Source organism: Ailuropoda melanoleuca, chromosome 16, assembly GCF_002007445.2.
Source record: "Ailuropoda melanoleuca isolate Jingjing chromosome 16, ASM200744v2, whole genome shotgun sequence".
NCBI lineage: Eukaryota > Metazoa > Chordata > Mammalia > Carnivora > Ursidae > Ailuropoda > Ailuropoda melanoleuca.
This window is the reverse complement of record NC_048233.1, coordinates 83,924,699-83,946,659: the sequence shown is the minus strand read 5'-3', so window position 1 is coordinate 83,946,659 and position 21,961 is coordinate 83,924,699. Positions and strand designations below refer to the sequence as shown.

General features: G+C 47.6%; 1 protein-coding gene across 1 annotated transcript; it reads right to left on the bottom strand.

Annotated features, from left to right (window-relative positions):
* Positions 1-8,054: 8,054 nt before the first annotated feature.
* SPDYC (speedy/RINGO cell cycle regulator family member C) lies at positions 8,055-16,720 on the bottom strand. The gene is made up of 9 exons (XM_019796877.2): positions 16,685-16,720; positions 15,323-15,492; positions 10,929-11,134; positions 9,757-9,936; positions 9,433-9,491; positions 9,123-9,208; positions 8,841-9,012; positions 8,418-8,757; positions 8,055-8,244 (listed from the first exon to the last, which is right to left on the bottom strand). Exons 3-9 carry the CDS (start codon positions 11,089-11,091, stop codon positions 8,210-8,212), a joined length of 1,035 nt encoding a protein of 344 aa, XP_019652436.1. The 5' UTR covers positions 11,092-11,134; positions 15,323-15,492; positions 16,685-16,720; the 3' UTR covers positions 8,055-8,209.
* Between the last annotated feature and the right edge of the window lie 5,241 nt (positions 16,721-21,961).

Genomic DNA, 21,961 nt, shown 5'->3' with positions numbered 1-21,961 from the left:
GCTGCGTGACCTTGGGCGAGTCCCTGCCCTCCCTTCCCCACCCCGCCCCAGCCTCGGTTTCCCGGGTGTGTGCGCCGAGAATGGGACGGAGGCGAACAGCTGCGGGAACCCATCTTTCCCTTGCGCTCTGGGATTTCTTGAACCCGGAACCTGCGAGCGGTGGGGCTCCCTGCCCGCGCCCCCGAGCCCTCGGCCCACCCACCTGGGAGCGCCCTTGTGCCACCTGACCCAGGAGAGGGCGGCAGAGGCTGCAGGCAGGTCGGCGGGCCCACTCTAGGCGACAGATTCTGCCTGCGGCCTCCCGAGCTGCGCTGGGAGAAGTCGCGGAGCCCAGAAGCCCAACGGTGGAGGACTGCGGCGTTCCCCCAGCTCAGGGCTTTTCCCTGACGTCGGGGGCCCGGGCCCAGCAGCTGCGGCAGCTTTCTTAGGATGCATACACGAGCATCTTGTTGGGGAAACAGTGCATAGCTTTCCTAGATTTTAGGACCCACGACCCCAAGAAGGGTGAGAGCCACTGATTTAACCTGACCTCATTCACAGTCTCACTTTACAGATGAGGAAAACTGAGGCTGAAGGATGTGACTTGCCGAGCCCCTTCACCCGGGGCTCTAAGTGGCACCTGGCCTCTTTGCTCTTCACCATTCAGCATTTATTGTCCAATCTTGACTAAACCCTTCTGCCAAAGCCTCTGCACAGCAGAGACACACCAGCCCCTGCTGGGGGAGCAGGCTCTCCTGGTCCCCTGGTTTTGGTGATCAGGAAGTTGAGTCCTGATGGACAAGTAGAAGTTGACAGGCAGTGAATCGCTGGAGAGGGTGTCCTTGTGCAAAGGTCCAGAGGCTGGGAGAACACGTGTCGATGAGGGTAACAGCAGGTGTTCCTTGTACCTAGATCACAGGGAATAAGGGCCTGGAAGAAGAAAGAGGCTCTGGAGAGATTATGTGGCTCAACCTATGTGCCCCACAGTCCCCAGAATCATCTTCATAAACCGATCACTCCTACTGAGTGCTTTTGATTCTTCACCAAATGGGCACTGACCACTTCCTGTATGTGCGGAGCACTGTGCTCGCCCGAGCATAAGATGAAGACCCATGGTCTCACCCCCTCTGAAGGAGGTATACATCGATTTAATTTTGACATCCATGATTAATTGGGAAGAATTGATGCTAAGCCCTGTCTAGTCCAGGGGTTAGAGTAGGCATACATCAGACACGGAGGTATGAAGGGGTAAGTGAGATGACAGGTCGGGGAACTGCGTTGGCACAGTGGAGGGAATTAAATATGCATAGTGTTACTTGAGCAGAGAGAGAGTGTTATGGCAGCACTAGGTGAACCTGGGAGTTTCCATTGTACTCTACTTGGGATAGAAGGCTGCTCAGATTTGTTCAGAGGAAGAAGGTGCTGCAAGGGAGTGGGATGGAGGGGGCAAGACAGGAAGCAGGGGGTGCAGATAAAAGACCAGGGAGAGTGGTGGCTCACACGAGGGAAGTGGTAGGCGGGAGAGAGACGTAGGTGCATCTGGTGACTAGGATATATCATATCAACATCCAGCTGAGACTGGGTGAGACACCTAAATATAAACCCTAAAACTATAAAACTTCCAGAAGAAAGCACAGGACACATCGTAACGATCTTGGGTTTGGCAAAGACTTCTTAAAGGTGACACCAAAAAAAAAAAAAAAAACCCCACAAGCAACAAAAGAAAAAATTAAATTGAACTTCATCAAAATAAAACGCTTTTGTTCTTTGAAAGGCACCGTGATGGAAACGAAAAGACAAGCCACAGACTAGGAGGAAATTACTGCAAAAATTGTATCTGGTGAGGGATGTGTCTTTAGAATATATGAAGAACCTCTACAACTTAAAAAATAATCCGGTGAAAATGGGTGAAAGGTTTGAACAGACGCTTCACCCAAGAAGATATATAAATGGCAAATAAGGCATGAAAAAATACTCAACACATTCATTATCCACTGGGAAGACGCAAATTAAAACAACCCAAAGGACCACCACTACACATTTCCTGAAAGAGGTAAAACGAAAAAGACTGACCATGTTGGCAAGGGTGTGGATGAGCTGAAACTCTTTNGGAGCTGAAACTTTTTTTTTTTTTTAAAGATTTTATTTATTTATTTGACAGAGATAGAGACAGCCAGCGAGAGGGAACACANTGAGCTGAAACTCTTTTTTTTTTTTTAAAGATTTTATTTATTTATTTGACAGAGATAGAGACAGCCAGCGAGAGGGAACACAAGCAGGGGGAGTGGGAGAGGAAGAAGCAGGCTCATAGCAGAGGAGCCTGATGTGGGGCTCGATCCCATAATGCCGGGANCAACGCCGGGACCACGCCCTGAGCCGAAGGCAGACGCTCAACCGCTGTGCCACCCAGGCGCCCCAGGAGCTGAAACTCTTAAATGCTGCTGGTGGGAATTCCAGAATGACACCACTACTTTGGAAAACAGTTTGACAGTTTCTTAAAAAGTTAAACATGTATTTAGCAATAAATAGACGTGATCTATGAAGCTACAGAAAGGTGGTATAATCTCAAATACCTACTGCTCCGGAAAAGACGCCAGAAAAAAACTATAGTATAGGATTCCAACTATATAACATTCTGTAAAAGGTAAAACTAGAGATTAAAAAAAAAAAAAAAAAAAATCTGTGCTTGCCAGGGGTTTGCAGGAGGAAGGGAGGGATGAATAGCTGGAACACAAGGACATTTTTAGGGCCGTGAAACTTCTGTATGATGTTATAATGGTAGATACATGACATGACATTATGCATTTGTCAAAACCCATAGAATGTACAACATAAAGAGTAAATCCTAATGTAAATTACGGACTCTAGTTAATAATAATAATGTATCCATATTGGCTCATCACCTGCAACAAATATACCACACTCCTGCAAGATACTAATAACAGGAGAAACAACGTGAGGAAGAGGGAGTGTATGTGAATTTTCTATATTTTCTCAGTCATTTTTCTGTAAACCTAAAACTGCTCTAAAAAAATAGTCTATCTTGGGGTGCCTGGGTGGCTCAGTTGGTTAAGTGACTGCCTTCGGCTCAGGCCATGAACCCAGGGACCTGGGATCGAGCCCCATGTAGGACTCCCTGCTCCGTGTGGAGGTCTGCTTCTCCCCCTCCCCCTGCTCATACTCTGTCTCTTTCAAATGAATAAATAAAATCTTTAAAAAAAAATAGTCTATGTTAAAAAAAAAAACCATACACCTACCACATTAAACATAAACCACCATATAGGACCCGTTATTCCACTCCTAGGCATTTACCCAAGAGAAATAAAAGCATATGTCCACACAAAGACTTGCGTGAATATTCATAGCTTTTTTTTTTTTCTTTCCTGGTCGTCAAATGATCCTTTCTTGTAATCTCCCCTGTAGCTGGGCATTCCACTGCAGCACTGCTGACGTCATCTATGGTATCAGGAGAGTGGCGGCCGTCAACCCCGCAGCCCACAGACTGGGCAATCCCCACGATGTCTGTAATGGTTCCCGAGCCGCTCTAGTTAAAGATCGCTGGGGTATCTGGCAACTTTGACAATCTTGCCAAAAGTGATGCTTCCACTGTGCTTCATGTTTTCCTGCTCTGTCTCTTGGCGGTTTCTTGAGGTTTTGATGATGAGGGCAGGGGAAGAAGGTACCACCCCAACCAATGAACAAAGGAATATCATAGCCTGATTAAATTAAATAAAATTTCTTTTACGCAAAAAAAAAAAAAAAGATAACCACTCCGATTTGGTTCTGTCTGTTCACTGTCACCCTCAGTCCCTTGTAATCCCCAGTTGCTTTTGGCAATGCCATCTCCAGTCTTCTGGGGGTACAGACCCCAGCAGCCAATCTTGGGGGCCAAGGCCGACGTGGCACTGACCTCTCCGCCTGTGCATCGCAGGGATATGATTTTGATCTCCCTGGGGTCAAACTGAGGGAGCAGGGTGGAGGCGGCTGGTGCTGGATAAAGCCAGATTCAGGACTAGCAAAGAAGGTGCACCGGGGCCGCCTCAGAGCAGAGAGCAGAAAGCTAGTCATAGCAATTGTAGTTATAGTGGCCCAAACTAGAACCAATCAAATCTTCATCCACGTGCTGTGAACAGATGAACAAACAGCAGTTTACATCTGCACTAGAAGACTACCCAGCAGTCAAAAGAACAGTAGATGAATCTCAGACTAGTTATAACACGTGTAAGAAGCCAGACAAGAGTACATATTATATAGCTCCACTTATATGAAAAGCCTAGAAAAAGGAGGCCAATTTAGTGATAGAAAGCAGATCAGTGGTTACCTGGGGGTGACAGAGGGGGCTGGCAGGTGGGAAAGAGTGGGAGGGAATACCAAGGGGCTTGAGGAAGTCTGGGGGGAACATCACTATCTTGATTATGGATATGGTTTTATGGGTGTTTACATGTCAAAACAAAAATGCATATTTTAAATGTGTGTGGTTTATTGTATGTCAACTAGACCTCAATAAACCTGTTAAAAACACCAATAGGGGGGCGCCTGGGTGGCACAGCGGTTAAGCGTCTGCCTTCGGCTCAGGGCGTGATCCCGGCGTGATGGGATCGAGCCCCACATCAGGCTCCTCTTCTGTGACCTGCTTCTTCCTCTCCCACTCCCCCTGCTTGTGTTCCCTCTCTCGCTGGTTGTCTCTATCTCTGTCAAATAAATAAATAAAATCTTAAAAAAAAAAAAACACCAATACGATTTGGAGTGCCTGGCTGGCTCAGTCGGTTAGAGCTTGTGACTCTTTTTTTTTTTTTTTTAAAGATTTTATTGATTTATTTGACAGAGATACAGACAGTCAGTGAGAGAGGGAACACAAGCAGGGGGAGTGGGAGAGGAAGAAGCAGGCTCCCAGCAGAGGAGCCTGACGTGGGGCTCGATCCCGGAACGCCGGGATCACGCCCTGAGCCGAAGGCAGACGCTCAACCGCTGTGCCACCCAGGCGCCCCAGAGCTTGTGACTCTTGATCTCGGGGTTGTGAAGTCAAGCCCTACGTGGGGTATAGAGATTACTTAAAAAATAAAAGTCTTTCTAAAAAAAAAATCAGTCTTAAGAAAAAAACCCAACAACACGAATAGGGCTTAATTAGGGTTAGATATGGCAACTCTAAATCCTTGATCTGGCTTGACCACCTGAGTGGATTAAGGGAGCACGGGGACTCACCAAGCTGGGGGGGGGCAGCAGAAGACATTTGGGAACACCTCCTCCAAGCAGAGGGGCGCAAGGAGGGAACAGCTCTCAGAATAGAGGTACAAATTTGGGAGTCACTGGCCATGGGTGCCACCTGAAATAAGCAGAGATCAGGGGACAGGCACTGATTTCTGGATACCAAGATACTTCATAAAGATGTCAGTTCTCCTTAAAGCAAGCTATAGATGTATCACAATTCTCATTCTAACTGATCGGGGGCAGCTAGAAAAGCTGATTTAAGGTCCATATGGAAAGTTAAACACGCAAGAATAGCCAGGAAACTTCTGAAAACAAAGGGAAATCAGTGGAGACCAACCCTACCAGATATTAAAACACACTAAATCCATAATAATTAGATGTAATAATTCATGAGGGGTACCGACACATGTAGATCATTGGAAGTTAGAAAAATCTAGAAGTAGGGGGCACCTGGGTGGCTCAGTCAGTGAAGCATCTGACTCTTGATCTCAGCTCAGGTCTTGATCTCAGGGTCATTGAGTTCAAATGCTGCATTGGGCTCCACGCTGGGAGTGGAGCATACCTAAAAAAAGGAAAAACCTAGAAGTAGGTCCAAATGCACACAGGAATTTAGTTTTTAATAAAAGTAGCATTTCCAATCTGTTGAGAAAAGATGAGTTTTTAAATAAAAGGCATTAGGAAAATGGGAAGGAATTTTGCATATGATAAATTCCAGATGAAGTCAAGATTTGAATGTAAAAAAACAAAAATAAAAATGTAGCCAAGAGCTAAGGGAGAAGATTCTTTAGTCATCTCAGTGTGGAAAAGGTCTTTTTGACCATGACACAAAACCCAGAAACCACAAAAAAGCTTATTTACACTAAAAAATCTGCCCAGCAAAGTCAGCAATAAATTGAAGAAAATACAATTGACATCTTGAAGGGCTTCCCCCCCCAAACCCTTATATGTCGATCAGAAACCAAAAATGGGAGAAACGGGCAAAGAATAGGGTTGTTCACAGAAAAGAAGACAAACAGCTCTTAATCATATAAACTTCAACTCACTCAAAAGACGACATGCAATTTAGAACTTCACCAAGGGACCATTTTTCATTTAGCAGTTTGGTAAAGATAAAAACTCTGGTATGTCACCGATTGGTGAATGTTCTAGAAAACAGACTTCACATGTACTGCTGGAGGTAGGGGTCAGTATGGGCACAGCCTCCATAGAGGGACATTTGGCAAAAATTGTAAAAATGACTATTTGGACATGGCATTGGGGCAATTCTTCTAGGAAGTCCTACTATGGATATCTTTTCACATTTGAATAATGATGTCCTTACAAAGTCTTGGTGACTCTGTAGGACTGTTTGGAATAGCAGAACTCCGGAAGCAACTTAAATGTCAATGGATAAGGAACAAACTACATTTTCGTACATCCGTAAAGAGGAATACTATACAGCCGTCAAAAGGAACATATGGCTTAAAGAATCATCTTTAAACCTGAGGTGCCCATAACCCCCTCCTCAGGTTTGATCCTTTGGTAGAAGACTCACAGAACTCAGGGTAGTGCTTTACTTATGAGTTGTTTTTTTTTTTAAAGATATGACTTTGAAGCAGCCAAACAGAAGACGTGTCTAGGGCGAGGGATGGCGGGGAGGGGTGCAGAACTTCCATGCCCTCTCTAGGCAGCCCAGCCTCCCAGCACCTGTATGTCCACCAGCCTAGTACTGCTCCAATTTCCGGACCCCCTCTCCTCCCTGGAGGAGGTGGGGAAGCTGAAAGTCCCTGCTCTTGATTGGTCTTTCTGGGGTCAGGAGGGGCCCCACCCTGAGTCACTTCATTAGCATGAACTCAGGTGTGGCTCAAAGGGGCTCATTGTGACTCAGAACATTGGAAGGGTTTTAGTGACTCCGCGCCAGGAACCGGGGACAAAGACCAAATCCATACCTTTTTTTTTTTTTTTTTTAATCACACCACATTTGGTTATGTATGTCTACATTCTTTCTCTGGAAGGACATAAACTACTAGTTTAACTGCTTCCAGGGAGGGAAACCAGGGGTAGGATCTGAACCCTGGTTCAAAATTTAAAATGTACACGTGAATATATTGCCTCTTTGAAAAACAAAAGTACTTTGCAGCCCTTGTCTTGGCTTCTCATGCCCGCAATCTCCCGGCTTTCTCACATCCATGCTTCCCGGGAGCCTATCAGAGAGTGTGCAGGGGAATGGTGTCCAGATCCCCTTGTCTGGCCCTGGTGGGCTTCACCAGCTTCAGTTCCAGCCACTCCCCAAACACACCTCCCCTCCAGACTCCCTAGGCAGCCATTCCCTATACCGGGTAACCCCAGGGTTTGCATCTGAGTTCCACATTTGAGACAGTTCCAAACACTTCTAGGATTAACACTCAAACCTCACAACAGGGGCGCCTGGGGGCTCAGTTGGTTAAGCATCTGCCTTCAGCTCAGGTCATGATCCCAGGGTCCTGGGATTGAGTCCCACTTCAGGCTCCTTGCTCTATGGGGAGCCTGCTTCTCCCTCTGCCTGCTGCTCCCCCCTCTGCCTGCTGCTCCCCCTGCTTGTGCTCTCTGACAAAAAAAAAAAAAACAAAAAAAAAACCTGCTCTCATTCAACCTCACTGACACTGTGTAGATTTCGTCATTCACAGGTGATGTTATAGAGGGGAAACTGAGGCTCGGGATGACTGGTCATCATTGGAAAGGGGAATTGTTATTACAGAGCCTGTACTCATAAGTCTCATCACTGGTACCTAAACTTGGCAGACCCCCCTCTCCTCTCATTCCCTCCCTACCCCTACCCTGGGTCAAGGAGCCAGGCCAGGGCTTAAGCATAGTCGGTGTCCTATAGACACGGTTTATTAGAGGGGCCGGGGTCAGAGTGGGTACATTTGGGAGGAGGTGACAGGGGGCCTGGGCAGCTCTGCCAGCCTGAGGCCAGTAAGACAGAGGGCTTGGGGTGGGGGATGCAGCCAGTGGGGCTTGGGTCAGCAGGCAAGCAGGTGGGCTACTCTTCACCCCACAAGTGTCAGTGTCCAGGGCATGGTGGAGGCTTCGGGAGGACTGGGGAGAAAGAACAAAGAGAAGCTCAGAGAGGAAACTTACCAAGTACAGATGATTAGGAGGTGGCAGAGCTGGGACGCCAGGTCCCCAGGTCCCCCTCCTTCCCATTCTGTCAGACCCCACACCTGTCCCCTAGGCTCCTAAGCCCAGCCCAGCTGCTGTCCCCAACTCACTGTGGAGACTGTAGGTGCCTGGCTCCAGTTGCAGTTGGGGGGGCGGGATGATGAGGAAGCCCCCCACCAAGGGGTCTTCAGCTACTGAGAGACAAGCTTGGAGGGGAGGGCAATGCCACTCAGGGTTTGGGGAAGGGCACTTGGATAAGACAGGCAAGGGGTGGGGCTGGTGGGGGCAGTGGCTGTGGGAAGGGGGCCAGCCACAGAGGGAACAGTGAGGTGGCGAGAGGCTGGGGGGCCCAGGGAGGGGGCCCCGGGCCTTTGGACCCCTCTGAGCCCCACCGTGCTGGGGGCGTCGCTCTCGAGTCCAGGCCCAGTGGGACGGCTCCTTGGCCATGACCTGGCATGAGTAGAGTGCATAGTAAATGGGGGTGGGAGGTCCAGCCTTGTGCCCCCCACCCCAGGATGATGCTGGGGCCTCACCTCCTCACAGCACTCGCGGCTCACCATGGCCCGGAAGCCCATCCGGGCCCACAGCTTATCCCTTTGATGCAGGAAGTCTGCCACCTGGAGGTGCCAATCTTTTCCCAGGGCCCACAGAAAAATCACACATTTGGGGTCCTCCACATCCTCCTCCATGTCATTTGCAAGAAACCTGGCCATGGAGGCAGGGCGCACAGAGCAGAGGCCATAAGTGTCAGGCCTGCCCCATCCCACGCTCCCAGCAAGCAAGCGTCCTCCCCTCCACCTGCCGTGGCCACTCACAGAGCCAGGAACAAGTTGCTGTGGGTGTACTCGCGGAGCCTCAGGCTGGCGCGCCGGAAGTAGACCAGCACCATGGCCAGGAGATACTGCAGACACAGAAAGGGGGAGAGTTACAGGTAGGCCTGGGGGGAGAGGCGACTGCGCCAGGCCCACTTGCTCCCAAGGAAGCGGGGGTGTGAGTTAGAAAACCCAGGGGAAGTGGTGGGGTGGAGGGGGGAACAAAGATGGAAAAGGGAGGTGCTCCCTTCAAGCCCCACGCATTCAAGCTGCCCCAGGTGACTCCCAGCCGCTATTACCAGTGTCACCTCACCTTATCCGAAATCTGGAAACAGGGATCTTTGGAAAGAAATTCCTGGAGGAAACTGTGCTCTGGGGTAGAAAAGAGAGATGGTGGAGTGGGGTTACCACCAGCCCCCACAAGACAAGAGTGGCATCAGAGTTCCAAAGCCCGAGCCCCCGCTGAACCCACATTCTGCCAGGACCCCTCCCTTCCCCTTGCCAAGCTGGGGTCACCTGAGAAGGGAAGGGGCAGAGATTTCAGATGCACGCATGCGCAGGTGAGATACCACCTCTCAGGTCGATTTCACTTGCCAGCCCCACAGCCCCTTCCATGCCAGCCCCCAAGTGAACTCACCCAGCAGGTTAAGAAAGGCCTGGAGCTCCTGGTGCCGGCGCTGATGGACGGACCCACTCCCCCCACCTTGACGGCTCCAGCCCCCCGGCTTCACCTGGGTGGCAACCGCGGGGAAAGTGGCCAAGTCTTGAGTGTCACTCATCTCATAGAGGGTGGGGGCAGGTGGGCGGGCAGGGCGGCCTGTAGAGAAAAGCGGCCCCAGGATTTGGCACCTACCCCCTCGCCCCCCACAAATCCAGGGCGTTGATGAGGCTGGCCTGACCGAGGACCTCCAGAAGGTGGTGAGATGGGCGTGGAGACTTGGGGCGGAGGGGGGGGCGGGGGGGGAGGCGGTGCTCGGAGCAGACAGAAACGGGCCTATGTGCGGGGTGAGGAGGCCAGAAAAGCAGCAGAGTTCCTGGAGGCTGCAGCCCCCCGCCCCCATCCTGGCACCCCAGGCCAGGCCGGAGAGGAAGCAGAACAGCCACAGGCCCCTTCCTAAGTGCCTGGAGCTGTGCTCAATTCCTGAAGGGCGTTGTGGCACTTCATCCCGTAGGTGGGTCTAGGCTAATCCCCATTTTGCAAACACGGAAGCTGAAGCGTGGAAGTCTCACGGCCACTGAAAGGTGGGCCTGCCCGACCCCCAAAGCCAAAGAGTTTAATTGCTCCTCTGGCCCCCCAACTCTCAAATACCCCCTCACCCCACAGCAAAGCCACATACTTGGAAGGACCACCAACCCCTTTCTTCATGGAGAGGAAACTGAGGCCCAGAGGGGGGATGTTATTAGACAAATACCTACATTTAGAGTCAGTTGAGGTGGGACCACCTCAAAAGTTTTCAAGCTACGGGGAGAGACGCCAACTCCAGGGGCTCAGAAGTTGCTGCCCACTACCCTGTGGCCAACGTGGGGGCCTCACCTAGGCTCCCACAAGCAGCCCAACCTCCTCCTCCTCTAAAGCCCCTCACCTGAGCTAGAGGATTACCTACAGCACGACTCCTGGGCCGCGAGCCGGCATTCATATAGCCTTAGCGCCGCCCCGCCCCCACAGCCCTCCACCAATCAGGCCCCTTCCCGGGGAGGGGGTGGGGCTTGGGCCATCACCACCACCTCTACCGGGCGTGAACTTGGTTTCCACATTCGCCCCTCAGCTGCGGGCCCCCCAAGATAAGAGCTCCTCCAAGGCTTCATCACCTGCAAAAGGGGTAAAGGCAGGCCGGCGGGACCCCAGAGCCAGAATGGCGACTCGGTCTCCTCCCCACCTCTGTATAAAGGTGGAGCCAAGGTGCGGGCCGGAAACGAGGCCTGGGCACGATTCACTGTGCCTTGGTGCAGCAGGGTCGCTGGCTGGGTCCATGTTTGTTTCAGATCAGTTTGTTTCAGATCCAGGAACCTCAAAACTAGGAGGCAGAGAGGACAGTGTCTTGGCATGAGAATTCCCAGAGTCCACATTCCCCCTCCCAAGATGGTTTAGTGGCAGGGGGAGCCTAGCCAGCGTCTCTAAGGCGGGAGAGGAGACCAGCAAGCCCCTCCCATCTCACCCCACCCCCAGTCCCGCGCAGATCTTAAGCCCTACCGTCTGCCCTGGTTCGTGTACTCTCTCTACAATCCTATGGGACAGTCAGCACCTGCATTACTTTCCACATTTGACAGACGACACTTTTTTCCCCCATTTTTTTATTGTGGTAAAATACACACCACATACAATTTACGACCTTGGCCCTTAAGTTGGGTGGTTTAAGTACATTCATATTGTTGTGCAATTATCACAACACCCATCTCCGGCGTCCATCTCCGGAACTCTTCATCTTGCACAACTGGGTGTCCATACCTATTAAACAATCACTCCCCATTTCCCCTCCCCCACTCCAGGGCAACCACCATGCTGCCTTCTGTGTCCGTGAATTCAGCTGCTCTACGGACCTCCTACAAGTGGAATCCCACAGGAGTTGTCTTTTCCTGATGGGCTTATTTCGCTTAGCATGTCTTCAAGGTTCATCCGTGCCCTGGCATATGTCAGGATTTCCTTGCTTTTTAAGACGGGGTAATATTCCATTCTGCGTATAGACCGCAGTTTGCTTATCCATCCATCCATCCATCCCCGGACACTTAGGCTGTTTCCCTATCTTGGCTATATCTTCCCTATCTTGGGGAATAAGGCAGTCATGACCTTAGGTGTATTGATACCTCGAGACCTTGTTTTTAATTCTTTCAGGTATACACTGAGCAGTGGAATTGCTGGCTCAGGGGATAACTCTATGTTTAATTTTTTGAGGAAGCATCAAACTTTTCCACAGTGACAGCACCATTTTGCAATCCCGCAAACAGCCCAAGAGGGTTCTAACTTCTCCACATTGTTGCCAATACTTGTTATTTTCTGTTTTGTTGATGGTAGCCATCGTAATGAGTGTGAGGTGGTGATAGGTAACTTTTAAAATATGTATTTAGGAGTGCCTGGGTGGCTCAGTTGGTTAAGCATCTGCCTTCGGCTCAGGTCATGATCTCAGGGTCCTGGGTTGGAGCCCCGCTTTGGACTCTCTGCCCAGCGGCGAGTTGGCTTCTCCCTCTCTCTCTCCCTCTGTGATCTCTCTTGCTCTTACTCTCTCTCAAATAAATAAAATCTTTTTAAAAAATAAAATAAAATATGTATTTAATAGAAATGAAGGCCAGAAAGAAGTTGAAGTATTTAGGCTCAAAGTCCCACCACTGGTGACAGCGTAAGCAGGCTCAAGTCATGTGACCAACACATCTGCCCCTGCGAGGTCGGTTTTGTGGTTTTCACTGACATTTTTCAGATAGGAAACTGAGACTCCGGGCTTCAACCTCCCAACATCTGAATGACCGAGGAAGGCTGGGCCAGGTGGCTGGTGAGCACAGGGCCAGGTTTGGAGCCCAGGTCCCCGGACCGCAGATGCAGGCTCCTTCCGGTGACCTGGCTGCTCTTCACTGATTGGATACCCGGCAGCCATCTCTGCTTTACTCCCAGTCTCAGGCTTTGACCCTGGCTGCCATGTGAATTTTCATTCCTGGGGCCTGCCCCTCCTGTTCTGTGTCCCTCGGTCTCTGTTGGTTTCTGAGTCCCTTAATCTCTTGATCTCTCTGTGTCTCTCAATCTCTCTGCGTTTCTAGGGATCTGGGTGTTTTGCGGTCTCTTGGCATCTCCATGTCTCAGAGTTTCTTCATGTCTCTGATCTCTGTGGGTCTCTTTGGTGCTCTTGGTCTTTTTGGCTCTCTCGGGCTGTCTTTGTCTCTCTGGATCTCTGGAGCTCTCTCCATCTCTGGATCTCTTGGTCACTCCGGGTCTCTGGACATCTCTCAGTCCCTGGATGCCTTAGAATCTCTGGGTCTCTGAGTCTCTCTGAGTGTCTCCGAATCTCTTTGTTTCTTGGTCTCAGTCTCTCTGGTCTGAGTCCTCTCCTTGGGGCCACCTCCCATGCTCCCTGAGGAGCCAGCAGCTGGTGTGTGGAGGACTACATTTCAACCGGCTGTCTGGTCCAGGCCCCACACTGAAGCCGAAGCCAGGAGGCCTGGCTGTCTGGTCTAGCACTGTTTCCAGACACAGCCCGACACAGCGAAGGTGTTCAGAACAAACGAACGAACGAACGAATGAATCCCCCAGACCAACTGTGTTTTCAACCTCTCCCCCTCAGTGGGTACAAAAAAGCCTGTGGGAGGGTTTCAGGCCCATTCTCTTCAGTGCCAGCCTTGGACTTCCACACTCCACATTGGAAAGAATATTTTCATTTTTTATTTTGAAAGAATTTTAGACCCACACAGATGTTGCTTAAAATGTATGGAGGGGAGCCTGGGTGGCTCAGTTGGTTAAGCGTCCAACTCTTGATTTCAGCTCAGGTCATGATCTCAGGGTCATGAGATCAGGCTCTGCACTGACCAAGGAGCCTGCTTAGGATTCGCTCTCCCTCTCCCCCTGCCCCTCCCCCACCCCATGCTTCTCTGGAAAAAAAAAAAAGGAAAAGTATGGAAAGTTTTTGTGTCCCCTTCCCCCAGCTTCCCCCAATGGTAACATCTTATATAACCAGAGAACAGGGAGAACCAGGAAATTGACATTGGTACAACAAAACTATGGACCTCATTCAGATTTCATCAGTTTTCACAAGCACTCACTTTTTGATTTTTTTTTTGGGTGTCTGGTTCTATCAATGTTATCACACACATGGATTGGTGTACCTACCAGCCCAAGCAGGATAGCAACAATTCCATCACCCAAAGAAACTCCCTCCTGACTCCTTCAGAGTCACACCCTCCGTCCCACCCACCACCTCCCACAACTATTCATCGCCTGCTATCACTTAATAACATTACATAATTAGAATCGTACTGTATGTGACCTTCCGAGGCTGGCTTTTTCATTCAACATAGTGCCCTTTAGACCCATCCAGGTTGCTGCGTGTATCAAAGGTTCACTCGTTTTTATGACCACGGATTTTTATTACCAAGTAGTATTCCACGGTTTGGATGGGTTGTCTCCAGTATGCGCTATTACAGATAAAGCTGCTGTGAACATTTGTGTACAGGTTTTTACATGGACATAAGTTTTTATTTCTCTAGGATAAACACCTAGGAGGAGTCATATGGTAAATGTATGTTTAAGTTTATAAAAGACTGTGAAACTGTTTTTCAGAGACAATTTTGGTATTGTCAGTATTCTTTATTTTAGTCCTATCGTTCTTTTTTTCTTTCTTTTCACGCCTTGCTAGTTATTTCTTTTTTTTTTTTTTAAAGATTTTATTTATTTATTTGACAGAGATAGAGACAGCCAGTGAGAGAGGGAACACAAGCAGGGGGAGTGGGAGAGGAAGAAGCAGGCTCATAGCAGAGGAGCCTGATGTGGGGGCTCGAACCCATAACGCCGGGATCACGCCCTGAGCCGAAGGCAGACGCTCAACCGCTGTGCCACCCAGGCGCCCCGTTGCTAGTTATTTCTACCTATAAATGAATATGTACCTTCTCCACCATTTTTTTTATTATTCGGACATCCTCTACATATAAACTCTTGAAAACTGCGTGTCTGTCCTCGCCTGGTGTTCTCCTCTGTGTGTCTGTCTCTGCATCTCTTCCCTTCTAAGGACACCAGTCATATCGGACTAGGGCTCACCCTAATCAAGTATGACCTCATCTTTACCTGATGACCTCTGCAGAGACCCGATTTCCAAATAACATCCCATTCACAGGAAATGGAGGAAGGAGGGGTGACTAACATATCTTTTGGGAGGGGGGCAACAACATACTCCACAACTGAAAATAAGCATGTGAAAAGATGTTCAATATCATTAGCCATTAGGGAAATGCAAATGAAAACCACACGACTAAGGAAACCAAATGAATAAGCAGAGTTAGACACAGAAGTATATAACACATAATACAAAGAGTTCCTGTAAAGATTGTTTGATTAAAATTTGCTTAGAAATCCAGCTATTATGCTCCAGCCAGACCGGCTTCTTTCAGTTCTTCTCTGAACTCTGTCCCCCACTCCTTGCCCCAGGGCCTTTACACATGCTAGCCCCCCCCCAATAAGACCGCTCTGCTTCCTCTGGACAATTCTACTCCCTCCCCCATTTTATACTTACCGGAGTGGCTTGCTTCAGTTACTGAATTTGAGCAGACATGTTTCTGCCACATCCGAGCAGAAGCTGTAAGAGCCCCACAGTGATTCTACCCTTGCTCTCTTCCACCTGCGCTGGGCGGCCTCTCTAGCCTGGAGTCTGGAATAAAGGCATGAAACGGATCCAGAGCCAACCTGTAAAGGGCATGAAGTGTGAGCAAGAGAGAAACTGGTTTTTGAAAGCCACGAAGGTTGCGGAGTTGCTTATTACTGTATTGGCTCTCTGTCTGCCGCTGTGACAAGTTGCCAGAAATGGCATGGCTTTAGACAATACAGATCTATTATCCTACAGGTTCTGGAGGTCAGAAGTCCAAAATGCGTCTCACTCTGCTAAAATCAAGGTGTCTGTAAGGTCGCATTCTGTGTGGACGTGGCCTGCATCCCTTGCTTCGTGGCCTCGCCCTCCGTCTTCACAGACAGCAGCGCAGTGTCCTCAGATCTCTAACTCTGACCCCACTTCCACTTTTAAGGACCCTTACGATGACATCGGGCTCACCTGAATAATCCAGGATCATCTCTCCATCTCAAGATCCTAGACTAATCACATCTGCAAAGGACCTTTTGCCATGTGAGGTAAGGTTCTCAGTTTCCAGCAACTGGGATGTGGACACCTTTGAGAGGCCACTATTCTGGCCACCACATTTATCAGAGCATAACTCAGACTATGCTGCCGACTCCACTATTTCTAAAATCATGTAGTAGCACTACATGCTATTTATGAAAGACACACATAAAACGGAAGGATATGGGGGCGCCTGGGTGGCTCAGTTGGTTGGGTGGCCAACTCTTGATTTTGGCTCAGGTCACCATCTCAGGGTCATGAGATCAAGCCCCAGGTCGGCTCTTTGCTGGGCTTGGAGCCTGCTTGGGAGTCTCTCTCTCTCTCTGTCCCTCCCCACACTGCTTGTGCTCTCTCTCTCTCAAAAAAAAAAAGAAAAAGAAAAAGGATATGAAGAATTTGGAAGTACAAGCATTGAGAAAAAAATTAGGCAGGGGCGCCTGGGTGGCGCAGTGGTTAAGTGTCTGCCTTCGTCTCAGGGCGTGATCCCGTTATGGGATCGAGCGCCACATCAGGCTCCTCCGCTATGAGCCTGCTTCTTCCTCTCCCACTCCCCCTGCTTGCGTTCCCTCTCTCGCTGGCTGTCTCCATCTCTGTCAAATAAATAAATAAAAATCTTTAAAAAAAAATTAGGCAAATACAATAGGAAGATGAAATAGCTATATTAGTATTTGAAAAAAATAAATTCCAGGTTAAAGCATTACTAGATAGAAAGAGGGTGCGTACATAATGATTTCTAAAATATATAGCAATTTAAAACTTGCTTACTCTTAAAAATAAAGTCCGTAGGGCACCTGAGTGGCTCAGTCGGTTAAGTGTCTACCTTCGGCTTGGGTCATGATCCTGGCGTGCTGGGGTGGAGTCCTGCATTGGGCTGCCTGCTCAGCAGTGAGTCTGCTTGTCTCTGCCTGCTGCTCCCCCTGCTTCTGCTCTCTCTCTCTGACAAATAAATAAATAAAATCTTAAAAAAAATAAGGTCCGTAAGCAATAAAGATAAGTAAGTATATACATATATATAAGTAGGTAGAACCACAAGGAAAAATAAATAGCAATAAAGCCATAAAAATATGTAAATTTGTATATATAAAACATATATTATATATATATAAATGGATAGAACCACAGGGAAAACAGACAAATCACAGCTGTAGATTTGATGGCACGTAAAAAAAGAAGAAAAAAAGATTTGGTGGCATGTGCAGGCAAAAAAATTACCAGAGGTATAAAAGATATGAATAATGTAGTTAATGAATTTGACCTAGTGGGCAAATATGGAGCATTGCACCTAAATGCGGAAAAACATACACAGAACATCTTCCAATAAATTGACTAAATTCTCAATCATAATGCAACTCAACTAATTTCAAAATATTAAAATCATTGTGTTTTTTGACCACAATGCAATTAAGTTAAACGTTGTCAACAAACAGATAAATAGAAAGAAAAAAAAAGTATGTATTTGGAAACTAAGGGAAAAAAACACAACAAATTTAGAAAAGATAATAGATTTGTGTTGTTTTAGATTGCAAGTCATAATGAAAATATCGTCTATCCAAATTGGGGGACACAGGTCATAATTCTCAGAGAGGAATTTATGACCTTTAATGCAAATACTAGAAACTAAGAAAGGGTGAAGGCTAATGAGGGGTGCCTGGGTGGCTCAGTTGGTTAAACCACCACACCCATTTGTTTACGTTAGAGAGAGAGCGAGCGAGAGAGACCACGGCACGTGTGCACAAGCGTGTGGGGGGAGGGGCAATGGGAGAGGGGGAATCTCAAGCAGACTCCCCTGGGTGGGAGCGCCCCCCCCCACTCCTGCCTTGATCCCAGGACCCTGAGATCATGACTTGGGCCAAAATCAAGGATCGGCTGCTTAACCAACTGAGTCACCAAGGTGCCCCAATAAATCAATCTTAAAAAAAAAAAAAAAAAAAGCTAATGACCAAAACCCTGAGTTAGAAAGTTACAAAACAAAAGAGCTGGGGGACTTCTGGGTAGCTGGGGACCATAGCAGCTGGCTGGGTCCCCATTTTTCAACATTTCCTCCCAAAACAAATCAGAATAACAAGAGTGGGGACTCACACTGCTGAAACCACAGGCTCAACATAACTTAAAAGTAGACAGTGTTCACCCCTCAAAATAACTAAATAAAAAGAAAGCACACCAGATCGCAGTGCAGATCTCACCCCACCCGCCAGCCGGCTTTGTGCCTGGAGAAACCGGGGAGGAGGAGGGGGTTGCGGCAGGGCCCAAGGTAGATTCAGAGCCTCCACGGGAAAGGCCGTCCTCCTATAACCCGAAGGTACGAGGAGAATGTCTGGGGAGGTCAGAGCTGGCACACAGGCAAGAACTTCAAAGTGGGTGGGATTTGAGGGGGTCAGTTTTTAAAATGCGTAGGTTCTGGGGCACCTGGCTGGCTCAGTCCGTGGAACATGTGACTCTTGATCTTTGGGTCATGAATTCAAGCCCCACGAATTCAAGCCCCACATTGAGCGTAGAGTTTACTTAAAAATGAAATAAAATGCATAGGGGCTCCTGGGTGGCTCAGTTGGTTAAGCGTCTGCCTTTGACTCAGGTCATGATCCCAGGGTCCTGGGACTGAGTCCCACATCCGGTTCCTTGCTCAGCGGGGAGCCTGCTTCTCCCTCTCCCTCTGCCACTCCCCCTGCTTGTGCTCTCTCTCAAATAAATAAATAAAATCTTTTTTAAAAAAACACATAGGTTCCGGGAGAAGAAAAAAAAAGCAAAAATGAGCAAGAGGTATCTTTGAGCAATTGAGTGGTGAAGGGGGTAAACAACAAAAGGGGAAAATTTAGGGTCTTACAAGACAAAAGAGAAACAAAAAAACTGGAGGCCACAAATCCCTCCCCTCACCAAACAAATAAATGAAAATCCACTAAACTTTAGACTTTGCTCTATTGACATGAGTGTGCTATTGAACTAGGAATCTTGTAAAACACCCAGTACCACAAAAATGAAAAAGAAGGTTATTAACAGATCTGTATGGAGCTATTATTAAAAACCAAAAAAAAAAAAAATGCGGTGACACCTGACTGACTCAGTTGGTAGAGCATGCAGGTCTTGATCTCAGGGTCGTGAGTTCAAGCCCCACGTTGTCCATGGAGCTTACTAAATACATACATACAGACATATAAAAAAAATCGGAAAATAAAATACACAAACTAAGGAAATCCCCCTCCACGAAAAAACCATGAATCCAAAGAAAAGTACCCCCCGCCAAAAAAAGAATGAATCACACGTCAGGTCACAAAGAAATCATCAGTAAGTTCAATAAAGTAGTAATATTATGAACAATATTGTCTGAGCATAACATAATAAAATGAGAAATTATTAATAAAGACAAAACCAAAAAGATTTTGGTGAAAATAAACAGGAATACCAATTTCTAAAAAAAAAACGAGAATGAGAATACTTCCTATTGGATTCTGCGAAATCTGTTGAAAGCAACGATCAAAGGGAAATTCGCCGCACTAAACACTTGCATCATTAAAATGAAAGAATGAAAAGAAATGAATGTAATTCCCAGCTCAGAATTAGAGAAAGAGCCATAAAGTAAACCCAAAGAAAGCACAAATGGGGAAACAATAAAAAAACAAAAACAAAAACAAAAAACAAAGATGAACGGACCGGAGAATAAAATTTGGACTTGGATTTTCAGAAAAATTAGCAAATAGAAAAAAAAAGTACGAGTTCACTTGTTTAAGAAAAGGGGGGAGAACACACTTATAATAAATAAGAAATGACAAGAGGAAAACCGTGGGCCAAGAAATATTTTTACATCTTAAGGTTCATTTCCAAAAGGTCAGAGTGAGGAGCTCAGTAGACTCTCCCTCCGCAATGAAACAACCGTTTACCTGGGAAAAAATATTTTTGAAAACCCAACTATTTAATATCTGGAAATTCTCCTACAGGCATATCCAACAAATGCAGAAGAATTCATTCAAGAAAATCTCAGTAAGAACAGTGAGAGCTTGTGGCATCATCAGGCCACAACCCACTCCTTTCTCTTCCCATCCCCTCCCCCTCCTGTCTTCTGGAAGCTCTACTTCGGGGCGTTGCAGCCGAGAAAACAGGGGCCTCCCTCTCCCACTCCAATCGCCACATCCCAGTGTAGAGCGAATGTTTCACTCCAGCAGGGGCAAGACATCAATGTGTGTGACCCCCTTGTCATGGAAGCTCTCTAGTCCAGGAAAGTGCAGCAAAAAAGAACCGGGCATCTTTTCCCCTCGCACAACCCACACGTGTAGGGAAGAAGCTCTACTCCAGGCATGACAGGCCTAAAATCCTGGATCCCCATGACTCACACCCCAGCTTTCTCCTAGCACAGGGATTCCATGCCAGGAGGGAAAGTCGAGAAGACCTCGGGCTATTGTCCCCCTCCCCCACGAGCTTCTAGAACCAGGGCCTCACTCAGGATAATGGGCTGCTCTCCCCAGCCCTAGGTCCCATAGGGTGAGGCAGAGCTTCTGCCCAGGGTGGAAAGGCAGGCCATAAGGAGGAAGAGCTCCCTAGTTCTGCCCGAAGGAACTGTTTTTATTTGACGCAATGCCAGTCTGTGGCTTGTCTTCTCATTCCCAGTTCCTAGGTTATTAAAAAAAAAAAAAAAGTTTTCCTTCTTGGGCCTTTCTCACTTTCTCTCTCTTGGATCAGTTATTCCGAGGGAAACTGTGCTGTGAGCAGTCCCATGGAGAGGCCCACACGGCAAGGAACTGAGGTCTCCAGCTGGGGAGGAGCTGAGGCCTGCCCACGGCCAGGTGAGGGAGCTTAGAAGGTGACTCCAAGCCTCAGCCTCTGTGGATCCTTGAGTTGACTGCAGCCTTGCTTAACTCATTAAGTTAACTCATTTAGATTAGCTCATGAGAGACCGCAAGCCACAGCCCTCAACGAGGCCGCTCCCGGATTCCAGGCGCCCACAGAAGCTGCTAGAACACAGGAGATAGCTAGCTATCACAACAATAGGTCGCTAGACAGAGGACCAGTCCTAGCAGACATTAAAACACGGGTAAAGCCTCTGCAATCAACACAGCGTGGTCATGGCACAGGAATAGACAAACCAGTGGAATAGAAGAGAAAACCTAACCCACGGACAGTGGAAATTTGGTATAGGACAGGAGACACAGGACGGATCTCAAATCCACCCGAGAAAAGGTGACCTTTATAATAAATGGTGTGGGACCACCCACTAACAGTTTGGACAAAGAAAAAGATAGACCCATTCCTTACCCTCCACCTGAGAATACACTTCAGGTATACCAGGAATCTAAATGTCAAATATAGAACCATAGAAGTCCTAGAAGAAAATACGAGTGAATTCCTCATCCCCCTCTGTGTAGAAACGGGCTCTCTACCTCTGATTCAAAATGCAGAGACAGTAAAAGAGAGGATTCATAAATTTGACCGTCTCAAGCGAAGAAAAGATTTTTGCACAGCAAACACACCATGAACAGTTGTGACAGCCAACTTAGGACCCAGGGAGGACAGGTCAGGAGACAAAAATCAGCATGCTGAGAATGTCAGAAGGGAAAGATATGAAAATCCTGATCTCTGATGACATCATCGAGCCACTTAATTACTGGAGACTTTCACCACCTACCTGAACGTCTGGTTGTACGAAATAATAAACGTCCTTTAATTTAAAGCGTTCAGAAGAGGAACCTTTTGCTTGCTGTTGAAATTATCTCATGTTAATACTTGATCCCCATAAAACATTCCAGCAATAGAAACATTGTATACAAAATAGAAAACAAAAGCTGCTAAACAGCTTCTAAACAAAGACACCTGACAAACTAAGAAAACTTTTCAACCTATGTCCTTAACATACAAAGAACTATACAAATTGTGAGACAAAAGACTAAAACCTAGATTTTTAAAAATGGGAAGATCTGAACAGAAAATTCACCGAATAAAAGACATAACAATATTTTTCAAACGTATGAAAAAAGTTCAAACTCACTTAAATAAATCAAATTAAGTCAACACCGTAATACCTATCAGATTGGTAAAAAGCAGACAATACAACAACAT

What these genes read in the sequence shown, in the direction of transcription:
- SPDYC (XM_019796877.2), bottom strand. Translation starts at nt 11,091, where the DNA reads ATGGACCCAGCCAGCGACCCTGCTGCACCAAGGCACAGTGAATCGTGC. An exon ending in TGCCTTTACCCCTTTTGCAG is followed by an intron (nt 9,937 to 10,928) that starts GTGATGAAGCCT and finishes TTTTCTCTACAG; the next exon opens with GCCGCCCTGCCCGCCCACCT. An exon ending in GTTTCCAGATTTCGGATAAG is followed by an intron (nt 9,209 to 9,432) that starts GTGAGGTGACAC and finishes CTGTGTCTGCAG; the next exon opens with TATCTCCTGGCCATGGTGCT.